The 14,418-nt window shown below is 43.4% G+C and overlaps 2 protein-coding genes across 2 annotated transcripts; one reads left to right on the top strand and one right to left on the bottom strand.

The window, feature by feature from the left end:
* The first annotated feature begins 1,206 nt into the window (after positions 1–1,206).
* On the top strand, positions 1,207–5,188 carry LOC131954134 (pantetheinase). The gene is made up of 3 exons (XM_059317664.1): positions 1,207–1,492; positions 2,747–2,976; positions 3,302–5,188. Exons 2-3 carry the CDS (start codon positions 2,749–2,751, stop codon positions 5,186–5,188), a joined length of 2,115 nt encoding a protein of 704 aa, XP_059173647.1. The 5' UTR covers positions 1,207–1,492; positions 2,747–2,748.
* Positions 5,189–6,621: 1,433 nt separating this feature from the next.
* LOC131954128 (uncharacterized) lies at positions 6,622–11,100 on the bottom strand. The gene is made up of 5 exons (XM_059317658.1): positions 10,969–11,100; positions 10,220–10,502; positions 8,968–9,077; positions 7,925–8,047; positions 6,622–7,532 (listed from the first exon to the last, which is right to left on the bottom strand). Exons 2-5 carry the CDS (start codon positions 10,364–10,366, stop codon positions 6,641–6,643), a joined length of 1,272 nt encoding a protein of 423 aa, XP_059173641.1. The 5' UTR covers positions 10,367–10,502; positions 10,969–11,100; the 3' UTR covers positions 6,622–6,640.
* Positions 11,101–14,418: the final 3,318 nt, after the last annotated feature.

Consider the following 14,418-nt stretch of genomic DNA (forward strand, 5'->3'; position numbering starts at 1 on the left):
AGGGAAATAACTCTTATTCTAGGTCACGTTCTACATGCCTAGTTCGTTGTTTTTATATAGTTCAGGAATATAACTCATGTTTACGCTAGACCATGTTTAAATCTGTTTCAAAAGCTTCACTTTATTTATTGACAAAAATTGATTTGTATAGGTATGTTAAGCTAAAATTTCCAGTTAGTATATTCTAGTCACTTAAAGTTACGTAACACCAGTAAAGTTATCATTTAGGCCACTCATTATCGGAAATGAACCGAATATCCAATGCTAAGTTTTAGTTTTACACGTTTTGGCAATTTTGTTTCCTCGGTTACGACATGAATAATAAAATTAAGTACTGGTATATTTCAGTCTGCCACGTAGACTCCTAAAACAGGAGCTTTCTGAGACCGCTCAGACAGACGTGACGTTAATCTAAGCTCCGACAGACGTGACGTTAATCTAAGCTCCGACAGACGTAACGTTTATCTAAGCTCCGACAGGCGTGACGTTAATCTAAGCTCAGGCAGGCGTGACGTTAATCTAAGCTCAGACAGGCGTGACGTTAATCTAAGCTCAGACAGACGTGACGTTAATCTAAGCTCAGACAGACGTGACGTTAATCTAAGCTCAGAAAGACATGAACGTCCAGAAATAAACATTGTTAAAGTAAAACCTGAATAAAACAGCAGCTTTGCTGGACCCCTCAACCAAGGGACTTAATTCTAAACCACTGGTAGTAACCTTTTTGGAGGTACCGAACCCCACCAGTTTCATGTGTGCCTTCACCGAACCTTTCTTAATAAAGTTCTATCGTCCGCACTGATAAACTTCGATCGTGTATCATATGGGTTGGGTTTGTCTTGACCTCAGCCGAACCCTTAAGTATGGCTCACCGAACCCCAGGGGTTTGATCTAAACACACCAACGTCCAGAAATAAACAACAGTTTGAAAATATAACAACGGAGATTTAATAAAATGAACACTCTTTATTCAACGCAATTTTATCTTGGCAAAACCTAATACCACTAGATGCTGTCTTACACACATTTATACCTACTCGCATGTGTATAGGCCTAGATATATGGGATACAAGACTGAAGGCTATGTAGCTTGAAAGATAACACGGCCAACTATTAATGTAAACAAATTGGGTGATTAGCTTAAGAAGACTGCGTTTTATTTTATCACCAGCACAGAATCAGGTAGGTTGTAGGTGAGTAGATAGAGGGGATTTTTTAATCGTGTTGTTTCAAAGTGATATGTTTGGAACATGTATCAAAGTGGTATGTTTGGAACATTTATCAAAGTGGTATGTTTGGAACATTTATCAAAGTGATATGTTTGGAACATTTATCAAAGTGGTATGTTTGGAACATTTATCAAAGTGATATGTTTGGAACTTTTATCAAAGTGATATGTTTGGAACATTTATCAAAGTGGTATGTTTGGAACATTTATCAAAGTGATATGTTTGGAACATTTATGACAAGCTTGTGTATCAGTACAGGCAAAGTGAATTATTTAAAGTTGTTTCACGTAGACTAATCCACATTAACAATTCGTTTAGGTAAGCACAATGTTATTGTTAAGATTAATTAATTTTCAATATTTTTTCTCCAGAAGAGATTGCTAGTTGCATGTCATTTTTTACTTGTAAATTACATCTAGATCGAAGCCTGTACGCATATTCTTCCCAGTCTATACACGACAGGACAAATATATTTTTAATATAAACATTAGATTTATATTAGTATTATTTATCTGTTGATCACTTTTTTTTACAATGTGTTTTGTGGATCTCTCTACACCAGAGTCAAGATGAGTTTGAGGTGGGGGGGGGGGTAGCTTCCCATTATGTATAATCAGAGACTAATGGCAATATCGACTCCATTAGTGTAAAAACCACTAACTGATGTTACTAAATATAGCAGAATCACATGACATTGGTTTGACGGCATGGATGATAATTTTTTATATAGCCCATGTTTCTTAAAATTGACTGTATTTTTAACAACAACACGTTATCACAAAAATATGTCGACATACGTGTTGTCTTGGCTAATACACCTGATTAGTCAGAACACGCACACACCTACAAAAAAAACCCCGCACACGCAAATACACATAGACACACACACACACACAGATAACGGGGTAAAAATATCCACACACTCGGCGTGTGAACACTGAAAATGCTACGTCATAGTCTAAATATAGACGAGCGTAAATGTTGGGTTATCACAACATTGTGCTACTTTCATCTTATGAGCTGTTTGATATTGTAACTCGGTTTTATGTGAACATTTTCTGTTTGTTGACAACATTACCGCCCCTCCCCCTAATGTAGCATCATTATCTCCCCCACCGTTCTCTCTCTCTCTCTCTCTCTCTCTCTCTCTCTCTCTCTCTGTCTCCTTCTCTCTGTTATAACGTATATATCCTCTATATTATTTCTTAAACATGGTGAACAGTTACGTTGATTATAGTACATAGATCTAGATCGTTGGGAGACTAGCTGAGACTACTCCAATAGGTCGGGTGGGAGGGTGGAGGGGGATGTGATGGATAGGTGATTGGTGGTGGTGGATGAAAGGGTGGTGGTGGATTGAAAGGTGCGTGGATGGGGTTGTTGTTGGTGGATGGGAAGGTAGGATTTTAGTGGTGGATAGGAGGTTGTGGTAGGGAGGGAGGGTGGGGCTCTACTGATCTACCCTTCTATCGTCTTCAGCTATGACCTTGATCTGTTGACCTTCGTACCCTCTTCAGCTATGACCTTGCTAAATGTGACTCGTCTGGTCGTGGTGACCATACTCTACGTGACCTTCTCGCATGGGGCCGTAAAGGTCACGAGAAGCAAGTTCAAGGCCGCTGTGTACGGACATGCAGTGATTTTACCCGCTGACCCTAAGACCGTCGTATCACGTGACCAAGCGGTTTCTAACATGAAGAAGAACATTCAGGTGTACAGAACTCAGGCAAAGAGAGCAGCGTCACAGGTAAGTGTGTACCTGATGACCCTTAGCTTACCTGAAATATATCCAGGTGAACAGGTACAGAGAGCGGCATCACGGGTAAGTGTGCACTTGATGACCCTTAGCTTACCTGAAATATATCCAGGTGTATGGGTACCAAAAACAGCATCACAGGTACGTGTCTAAACAGTGATTCAAGCTTACCTGAAGAACGTCCAGGTAAAAATAGCTCAAGCAGCAACAAAAATATGTGATCTAAAAATGTTTTGCGTTACAAAAAAGTTGGTAAATTTTACTACGTGAATGTAGCAAGGTTTCTGCTGTAGATAACAGAGTCTATCGCTTGCAGGGTGCTGACATCATCGTGTTCCCAGAGGACGGCCTCTACGGCTTCACCTTCACCCGCGAGTCCATCTACCCTTACCTGGAGCACATCCCCGACCCTCGGGCCGAGTCCTGGTCCCCCTGCCACGCCCCTGACCGCCACCCCCATACGGACATCCTGAGGGCGCTCAGCTGCGTCGCCATGGAAACCAAGCTGTACCTCGTGGCCAACATGGGCGACAAGCAGCCTTGTGACGTCACAGCAGACCCCAGCTGTCCACCAGACGGACGGTTCCAGTACAACACGGACGTCGCGTTCGGACCAGACGGCACGCTGCTGGCGCGTTACCACAAGTTCCACCTGTTTTACGAGGCCCAGTTCGACACACCGGAAGCGGAAATCGTTTATTTCGACACGCCTTTCGGCCGGTTCGGGATGATGGTGTGCTTTGATGTGCTGTTCTCTGAGCCCGGGGTGACGATGGTGGTGAAGAACAACATCTCCAACATCGTCTTCCCCACCGCCTGGATGGACGCCCTGCCCCTGCTCTCTGCCGTCGGGTTCCATTCCTCCTTTGCCCGCGGGCTGGGCGTGAATTTCCTCAGCGCCAACATCCATTTGCCAGACTACAGGTTTCACGGGAGCGGCGTCTACACGCCCCACGGGATGAAAGTTTTCTACTACGGGGCGACGAACACGACCAAGCCCAAGCTCCTGCTGGCTGACGTTGATGTCTTGGAGATTCCCAAATACAACATCTCGGCGGTACCTGATGAAAGTCTAAGCACAGTTCCTGGAACACGAGTATCAGCGAAAGGTAAACACGACAGCGAGGATACAATGTCAAATCTGCAAGACGAAGTTGACAAAAGAAGATCACGTGATGAGGTTAAGACAAGCAGACCAAAAAGCCATGATGAGTTTCGTTCTCTTTTGTTTTTCGACGAGTTTACGTTCCGGTCTTTAGACAAACCGTCCGGAAAACTTTCCGTTTGTCAAAACGAGATTTGCTGTCATCTCGATTACGCCATGGATGAAAATAATTTCGGCCGTGAACTTTTCGCTTTTGGCGCGTTTGATGGTCTGCATACATACGAGGGCCAGTACTACTTCCAGATCTGCGCGCTGGTCAAGTGTGCTGACGTCAGCAACAAATCTTCCTGCGGGGCTGTGACTAGCACGACATCCACCAGTTTTCTCACCGTCCGCATGTCTGCAGATCTCCAGACGCCGTACGTCTACCCCCAGGTCGTCCTGTCAGACCCCCTGGGTGAGCTGCAGCTGGCGGAGGCTGCGAGCTGGAGCTTCAGCGGCCCCTCCCTCCACACCGGCCCCTCCCTCCACACCGGCCCCTCCCTCCAAACCGGCCCCTCCCTCCACACCGACCCCTCCCTCCACACCGGCCCCTCCCTCCAAACCGGCCCCTCCCTCCAAACCGGCCCCTCCCCCCACAGCGGCCCCTCCCTCCACACCGGCCCCTCCCTCCACACCGACCCCTCCCTCCACACCGGCCCCTCCCTCCAAACCGGCCCCTCCCTCCACACCGACCCCTCCCTCCACACCGGCCCCTCCCTCCAAACCGGCCCCTCCCTCCAAACCGGCCCCTCCCCCCACAGCGGCCCCTCCCTCCACACCGGCCCCTCCCTCCACATCGGCCCCTCCCTCCATACCGGCCCCTCCCTCCACAGCGGCCCACACTTCAACAACACGCTGCTCTCGGCTGCTCTATTCGGGCGTGTCTACTCACGTGACAACGACAGCAGACGTGACCTTGACCTCCAACCAAAGGTGAAAAAAGTTGACGGTGGGAGCACCAACAACGGGGTGCTGATGTACCCACAACAAATCCTCGGCTACCTGTGTTCAATTGTGTCCCTCATTACTCGCGAACTTTGGCTTCTCTTCGCCTAACTTTGTAGACAGTCTGCTTCAGCATCTTAATGTAAATAAACTATTTCTGCACATACTAATCACTTGGGTTATCATTTTAACAAAAATATTCTGCTAAAATAAATAAAGATGTGCTTAATATAAGCCTCACTGACCGGCTGGCATAATTCGACTGTACCCCACTCTAAAGCAAGAAAATATATTTTTTTCTAAAACAACCAGTTTAACCCAAACATTAAGCTACAACCAAAACTTGGCATTACTTGTCAAGTTTTGGGCACAATCAGACCAGTGTGGTGGCGTAGCTAGGGTTTTTGCTCTACCCTTGCTAAACAGACACAAGTTTTCAAAAAGTTGGCAACATTGGCCATTGATATGTCTTACGACTGATGTTGCCTGCACCAGAACGTACCCCAGTGTTACATAAGAATTTTTCAGAAACAAGAACTTCTCTATGTCATTAGGACTAGATAAACACACGCAGTAATTTGAATGCTATAAATAGATAATTGTGTCACAAGGGACTCTACTCTAATCTATCAATGTATTTCAAGTAGATACTCCAGAGTTATCCAACAATCTCAGGGGCCCTTAAAAGCTGAGCTGAGGTACACATTCCCACGTTTTGAAGTTCCCACAGTGATGTACGGGCTACCATAATGTTGAAGGAAACATCTTATGGGCGTTGCCGCATTAACCTTAGGGTATGTGGACCAAATTTAAGTTTACCGTAAAGTTTGGGTTAGATTTAATGTTTGTGTCATCGTTTGCATATAAAGTATCAAACAGAACACAAGTTTATCAAATACTCTTAAGGTATTGACATTTGAAATGTGCTTGATAGGTTTGATTGCATAAGCTGTATTAAACCCACACACCAGATAAAATTAAAATTAAAAACGAATAAAAAGTAACGCTTTGTCACTACGATTGCACATTCGAGAAAGTCAGTTTTAAAAAAAAAAGTGATTTAAAGAAAAGTCAGTTTTGAAAAAAAAAAACAGTCACTTTGTTAAAAAGTAGTTTTTTTTAAAAAAGCAGTATTTTAAAAAGTCAGTTTTTAAATTTTTGTGAATAAACATAAACAATAAAGGAAAAAAACGATTTGTAAATCTATAACTTGTATACGTTATAGCCGTTTGTGCTATACTACAGAACAGTGTTTGAGCAACGCATATCAAACATCCAATCGAACCCCCATCCCCACTTCTCCCACACATAAAGACTCAAACGACTGTCAAATGACTTAAGATCCGTAAAAACGCAATCACAAGCTTCCCAATGTATGTACATTTTATTTACAGCCATGTTTTACTTCGGGTTTTTTTTTTCACGTGCAAGTTGTCAAGCATTACAATCTCCAACATTTGGTCATACTATCAAGACCTTAGTCAAAGATCGATAATGTTAGCTCTAAAATTACAATAAATATAGTCCTTTCAAATCTGCAAATCTTTCAAAGTTTTCTGATTTTTAACCAATCAACACCGGATTATTGTCAGGTGACCTTGAACTTTGGATGAAAATAGAACTGACGTCATACGACCCAGTAGCTCGACTGAGCAGTGAAAGTTTGTTTTGAAAAGATTTGTCTGTGGGCAGGGCATCAAAGAAATGCTGCGTCTTCATAAAGTACAAATTAATTTGACGCAAAACTTCATTCTTGTACCTGTCATAGGCGGCTGTGTCCCCACGATGGTAGAACCCCGGGTCTGGCAGACTTATATTCAACATCCTCTTCTCATTAGCGTCTCCGATAACTTCAGTAGAACCGGTGTCGTTGTTTCCACGAATGATTCGCCGACTGTCGTCAGTGTTGTCGTCGTTTGTCTTAGGGTCGAGTTTAAGTTTGAGCTGGTTGCTCAGATGTTGGCTGCGGGGCTGGAACAGTTCTAGAAGTCCGGCGTGGCTCTGGTGGTAGGCTCGCTGACGGGAAGCAGACGACGGCTCGCCGTCTGCTTCTGTTTGGTATTCCTCGCGCGGGACGTCTGAGCTAGGGTATTCCTGTTGGGAGTTGGACGTCTCGTCTGTTGTGTTGTGTGTCGAGACTGTAGTGTCGTTACTCTGTGGTGAGCTATTTTTATCCAAGTCTAAGGCTGAGACCATGACGTCAAAGAGAACTTGGATCGAATGAGATTTGTCAGATCTCAAAGTTTTCGTCATTTCTGGCTGTCTGAGGACGCTGGGAATGGCTTTGACAGATTCTTGGGTTGTCGTGAGGTTGCCAACATCCTCAGCTGGAGGGTTGGATAATGTTGTTGTGGCCTCTTGAATTGAATCCAAGGTCGTGTCTGATTGGTTGATCTCTGATTGGATGATCTCTGATTCGTTTCTCTGGGTGGTATTGTGGTCGGGGTGCAGTGTGCTAGATATATAAAAAAAATTATTTTAATTAGGGTAATTTTGAAATGTAGAATAATTAGATATTTTCTGTTGTTTTTTTTTTTTTTTTTTTTTTTTTTTGTTGTTGCATGAACTTGAATAATGTGAAATAATCGATAAAAGTAACAGGGGTTACAAACTTAGCATGAACATAAAGTACACAATACATATTGCAGCTGTATTTATACGAAGACGTTTATTTAAAGGTGATTGAGAAGACTTTTTAAAAGGCAAAGATTGTTTTTAAAAGAATCAAGAATCAATAAGAAAATAACCTTATCACACGATTAACGTTACTGAGCTTGATGTTATTTTACCGTGTTTATCTACCATATGGTGTGTTAACCAGCCATATGTTATGCAGCAGGAACTTACCCTTCCTTCAGCTCCAAGAACATGAGTTCGAAACACGATGAGACACACGGCTCGCTCTCGTCTGTTGGTGTACACATACCGAAACACTGCTGCAGGATGTCGTTGAAGCTCTCGGTGCACAGTCTGAAAATTTAAGTCATGTTACTAGCGTCTGCTGAAAATTTAAGTCATGTTACTAGTGTCTGCTGAAAATTTAAGTCATGTTACTAGTGTCTACTGAAGTCATGTTACTAGTGTCTACTGAAGTCAAGTCACTAGTGTCTGCTGAAGTCATGTTACTAGTGTCTGATTGAAATTTAAGTCATGTCACTAGCGTCTGCAGAAAATTTAAGTCATGTTACTAGCGTCTGCTAAAAATTTAAGTCATATTACTAGCGTCTGCTGAAAATTGAAGTCATGTTACTAGCGTCTGCTAAAAATTTAAGTCATATTACTAGCGTCTGCTGAAAATTGAAGTCATGTTACTAGCGTCTGCTGAAAATTGAAGTCATGTTACTAGCGTCTGCTGAAGTCATGTTACTAGCGTCTGGTGAAAATTTAAGTCATGTTACTAGCGTCTGCTAAAAATTTAAGTCATTTTACTAGCGTCTGGTGAAAATTTAAGTCATGTTACTAGCGTCTGCTGAAAATTTAAGTCATGTTACTAGTGTCTACTGAAGTCATGTTACTAGTGTCTGCTGAAGTCATGTTACTAGTGTCTGATTGAAATTTAAGTCATGTCACTAGCGTCTGCTGAAAATTTAAGTCATGTTGTTACTAGCGTCTGCTGAAGTCATGTTAGGTTGTGCGACCAATACAGCTTCAACTCCTCACCACATTAAGTTAAGCAACAGAATAAATGCATCTTTTTGACGGAGAGTTTCAATATTTCAGATCACTAGAAACATGATAAGTAATTGTAATGACATCTACAATAACACTCAGTGATTCACTGAAATCATTACTTATAAATCGAATACGCATAGTCTAAGTGCAAATAAATCATACAACGTGTATCTGTCATGAAAAAAAACACAAAAAAATCTAATGATGGTAAAACTTACTTGAAACACTTGCTGGCCAAACCCCAACACGGCGACCAGCAATCTAAGAACAAGTCGGAGTTTTCTTGAACTTTGGCATCAAAACATCCGTACTCCTCGGCACATTGAAGCTGGGGACAAATCCATAGAACAGTTCCATCCATTGTCTAAACAGGTACAAGCGACACACCCAAGTCTGACACACAACACACCTAGGCTGACACACGACACACCCAAGTCTGACACACGACACAAAAGGTCTGACAAACGACACACCAAGTCTGACAAACGACACACCTAGGCTGACACACGACACACTCAGGCTGGCACACGACACACCAAGTCTGACAAACGACACACCAAGTCTGACAAATGACACACCTAGGTTGACACACGATACACCAAGTCTGACACACGACACACCTAGGCTGATACACGACAAACCTAGGCTGACACACGACACATCCAGGCACGACACACGAGAAACCCAGGCTGACACACGACACACGACACACCAAGTCTGACAAATGACACACCTAGGTTGACACACGATACACCAAGTCTGACACACGACACACCTAGGCTGACACACGACAAACCTAGGCTGACACACGACACATCCAGGCACGACACACGAGAAACCCAGGCTGACACACGACACACGACACACCAAGTCTGACACACGACACACCAAGTCTGACACACGACACACCTAGGCTGACACACGACACACCAAGTCTGACACACGACACACCAAGTCTGACACACGACACACCTAGGCTGACACACGACACACCAAGACTGACACACGACACACGACAGTCTGACACACGACATACCAAGTCTGACACACGACACACGACACACACCTCAGCCGTAGTCTCGTCCTGACACACCTAGGCTGACACACGACACACCTAGACTGACACACGACACACCTAGGCTGAAACACGACACACACCTCAGCCGTAGTCTCGTCCTGACACACGACACACCTAGGCTGACACACGACACACCTAGGCTGAAACACGACACACACCTCAGCCGTAGTCTCGTCCTGACACACGACACACCTAGGCTGACACACGACACACCTAGGCTGACACACGACACACACCTCAGCCGTAGTCTCGTCATGACACACGACACACCTAGGCTGACGCACGACACACCTAGGCTGAAACACGACACACACCTCAGCCGTAGTCTCGTCCTGACACACGACACACCTAGGCTGACACACGACACACCTAGGCTGACACACGACACACACCTCAGCCGTAGTCTCGTCCTGACACAGCGGTGAACATGTGTCCGCCACGGGATCGCTGCTCCGCTTGGCCGAACGATCCGCAGCCGTTACCATGGCAACCACCAAACAGTGTAACAGTATCTTGCACATGACCTGGGCCTCTAGCATGACTTAAGTCCAACACAATCAGTCATGTACGTCTTGATCGATCAAGACGTTAAGAACTAGGGTATAGACGAGTAGTATGAAATATATGTTGTTTTTATTTACACCATTTCCTTTCTCTTGTTTTTTGCAGCCAATTCTGAAAACAAAATTAATTTTTACTTAAAACCTTTCCTTATAGCGTTTTTATTTAAAATAATGATCAGAGATCTGTATGATTTTCAAAGACGGATGGAAAAGACCGATTATCAAAATGCATTATGCATACACCTATTGAAGTAAATATATTCAAAAGTGTGCAATCATTAAGTGCTAGTGTCATGGGTTAACTTTCTTAAATTAAACTTTAATTTGAAAATACAATTCTTATTTACCTTATGAAATATGCTGTAATTTTAATATTTATAATGTATTTCTCCTTTTGATGTTTTTGATTTTTTTTAATTAATAAATAGCTACAACCCGTAAAGTACGCCACACACAAAAAAATGTGTATTATCTCCCTTCGAAAACACTAACCTCTTGATAGTTTTAAATTTTAAGGAAATAAATAACTAATTTTAAGATCACATTGACATAATTAACATATATAGTACTTAATTTACCTCGATATAAAAGCGTAATTTCACTGAAAACAATTAGGTTCACCCATTTTTAACTGACCATTTCAAACTCGTTGAACTATATCATAACAAGGGAAAAGTGGGGCTTTATATATTGGTGGTAACGGCTACTGTTATCAGTCCAGGCGTGTACACTAGTTGTGTACATGGGGGTGTACTGCACGAGCTGGTGTACGGTGGCTGAGATGGTGAGTTTTTGGGGAGGGTTCAATCAGAGGCGTGTCTACTGGCCACACAACTGCGACAGGCACGAATTTTGCCACCCCAAGTTAATAATTTACATGAGATTTATTTTAATAGCGCTAAACTGGACGCCCCAAGGAAAACGAAAACAGGAAAGGCCAAGGGAGACATGGAGGTGCATTGTGGGGGAAGCAGCTGGCAGTGATAGGACTGCCGGAGACCGACAAAAGTGGAATAAGATTTCTGTGGAGGCCCCATGTCTTAGACACAAAGGGAAAATATGAGGATGGTGAGTCTTGTTTAATGGACATCTAACTCCAAGCTACCCTAGCTACGTCAATATTTATGCCCCCCCCCCCCACCCCACCTACCAAACACTCTGTCACCTATCCTCAAATTATTGTTGCCATCATCCGCTACGTTAAAAAAAATTAAAGCAAACACACTTGCAATGGATATGTTTCTACACTTAATCCTTGTATTATCAGGGCTAGATGAGAGGGTGTAGACAAACCAACTTATTGTTGTAATAGCGCCGCCTCTGGAAGCCAGACATGATTATGTGTGTGTGTGGGGGGGGTGTGGTGTGGGGGACCGTGTCTTATCTCTGCCCCCACGGGGTTTCCATGACGTCACTAAAGTGTCAATTTAATCAACATTCCTAATCCCATTTAATCGTTTGGGAAGGTGGTGTGGGGTTGGGGGGGGGGAAGAGAGGGGTATTTTGAGTGTTAAAAAAAACGGCCCTTACCCGAAAAAAATAATATCCTTGGCGATACAAAACTTCAGGAATTCCCCAGCCTTTCGTGTTTTCTAATTTTAGACCGGAAATCTCCCGTTTCAAATCTGTAATCAGTGATGTTGTCAGATAATGATGAAACAACGTTATACTGTTGGACGAATAAAAATAGCGATAATGTGTCAACATAATACAAAATAATTCTAATTATAAATGTGTGTTGCATAATGCATTACTACTTTAATCTGAATTAACTATAATTTTCTTGGGGTGTCAATTCTTTCCCGGAAAAATTGTAAAAGAAATCAACAACAACAAAACCGTTTCGTAACAAACTGATTGTGATGAAATAAAACAACAAAGCCGGCTCTAGCACTCAGAGATTACCCCATGATTCCTGCACTTGTGCTTCTAATACTGCCCGTTTAACCCCACCCCCTCAGTGAATTATCAACTCACTGAACACAATCTACAGAATGACAGTAAGATACCGTCTTGTCACATTTCTGCGAGTTAAAAAATTATTCTGATCCGGACTTTGGTCTGAAATGTGGTGCATTCTGGTGTCAATTGTAGGGATTGACATGTCATTTAGTGTGACATCGTTATGTCATTTAGTGTGGGGTTATCATGTCAATGTGTGTGATTGTCATGTCAGTGTGTGGGATTGTTAACTCAGTGTGTGGGATTGTCTAGTTGGTGTGTGGGATTGTCTAGTTAGTGTGTGGGATTGTCTAGTCAGTGTGTAGGATTGTCCAGTCAGTGTGTGGGGTTGTCTAGTCAGTGTGTAGGATTGTCCAGTCAGTGTGTGGGATTGTCTAGTCAGTGTGTGGGATTGTCTAGTTAGTGTGTGGGATTGTTAACTCAGGGTGTGGGGTTGTCTAGTCAGTGTGTGGGATTGTTAACTCAGGGTGTGGGGTTGTCTAGTCAGTGTGTGGGATTGTCTAGTCAGTGTGTAGGATTGTCCAGTCAGTGTGTGGGATTGTTAACTCAGGGTGTGGGGTTGTCTAGTCAGTGTGTGGGATTGTTAACTCAGGGTGTGGGGTTGTCTAGTCAGTGTGTGGGATTGTCTAGTCAGTGTGTGGGATTGTCTAGTCAGCGTGCGTGATTGTTAACTCAGGGTGTGGGATTGTCTAGTTAGTGTGTGGCGTTATCTAGTTAATGTGTGGGATTGTCTAGTTAGTGTGTGGCGTTATCTAGTTAATGTGTGGGATTGTTAACTCAGTGTGTGGGATTGTTATCTCAGTGTGTGGGATTACCATGTCATTTAGTGTGAATGTCTCACCAGAAGGTGACTGTCATGTGATGTTGCTGCCAGCCAAGTTTAGTCTCAGATTACCATTATTCGGCGTGACATTGCTATATAAACTTCAACTAACATCATCAGTACGTGAGGAAGGAACGATGACAATTTTCTCGAGACAGTAACAATAATTTACTGCACGATTAGTGGTAGTTTGATGACGTGTGTTACATCTGTTAACAGTGGCGTAGCCAGGATTGTCTCAGGGGGGGGGGGGATTCCAATTTTTACCCGGGGACAAGCTTTCGATTTGCACTCCCCCCCCCCCCTCAGACTCTTGATTTGCACCCCCCGCCTCAAACTTTCGATTTGCACCCACCCCCTCATACTTTATATAAATACCCAGGGGTCTATGGGGGGGGGGGTGGGGGTGGGTGGGGTTATGACCCCCCCCCCAACCCCCCCTGCCTACGCCACTGTCTGTTAATGTAAAACCTGATTAATATATCGTACATAACACTACACGGACATCAAGGGTACACTACTCCTAGAAAAAATACATTGTTATCTTAGCAAGCGTTAAATACCTTGAATTCATTGTTCACTTGTTTTATTTCTATGCAGTTAAGCTTCTAGTAACAAAGCTTAACTGAGACACGTATTTTCATCAACAAAAATGTATTATAACAACAATGGTTAGGCCTATATGTTTTCTGCTGCCCCCCCCCCTTCCTCCCCACACCAGACTTGTAAACACGAATCAAATAACAGCCAAACTTAGCTCCTCATCTCCACTTTTGTATATAGTAGTTGTGTGCTGTATACAACTGATGGGAGTTGTATCAGCAAATCTGTGTTTTACTGTTACATTTGCGTTGTATTTCATTGATATGATTGTTGTGGAGGCAACGATCGATACCAAAAGATCAAATCCCGAGCTTGACTGTGTCAGACAACACTAAAGAATTAAAACTCATGGGTTGTGTCCCATGATGTGTGTCTTTGATGTGTGTAGACCCGTGTCTGTGTCCTGGAATGTAGCCTAGACTGTGTGTCCTACCCTGTGTGTCCTACCATGTGTGTCCTCGGCTGTATGTTCTGTGGGCTAGCCTGTGTGGAATAGACTCTGTCCTTAGCTGTGTCCTACCATGTGTGTCCTCGGCTGTATGTTCTGTGGGCTAGCCTGTGTGGAATAGAGTGTGTCCTTAGCTGTGTCCTACCATGTGTGTCCTCGGCTGTATGTTCTGTGGGCTAGCCTGTGTGGAAT

This window comes from Physella acuta, unplaced genomic scaffold (genome assembly GCF_028476545.2).
Source record: "Physella acuta isolate Inbredline_101_S28 unplaced genomic scaffold, ASM2847654v3 ptg000975l, whole genome shotgun sequence".
Taxonomy (NCBI): Eukaryota; Metazoa; Mollusca; class Gastropoda; family Physidae; genus Physella; species Physella acuta.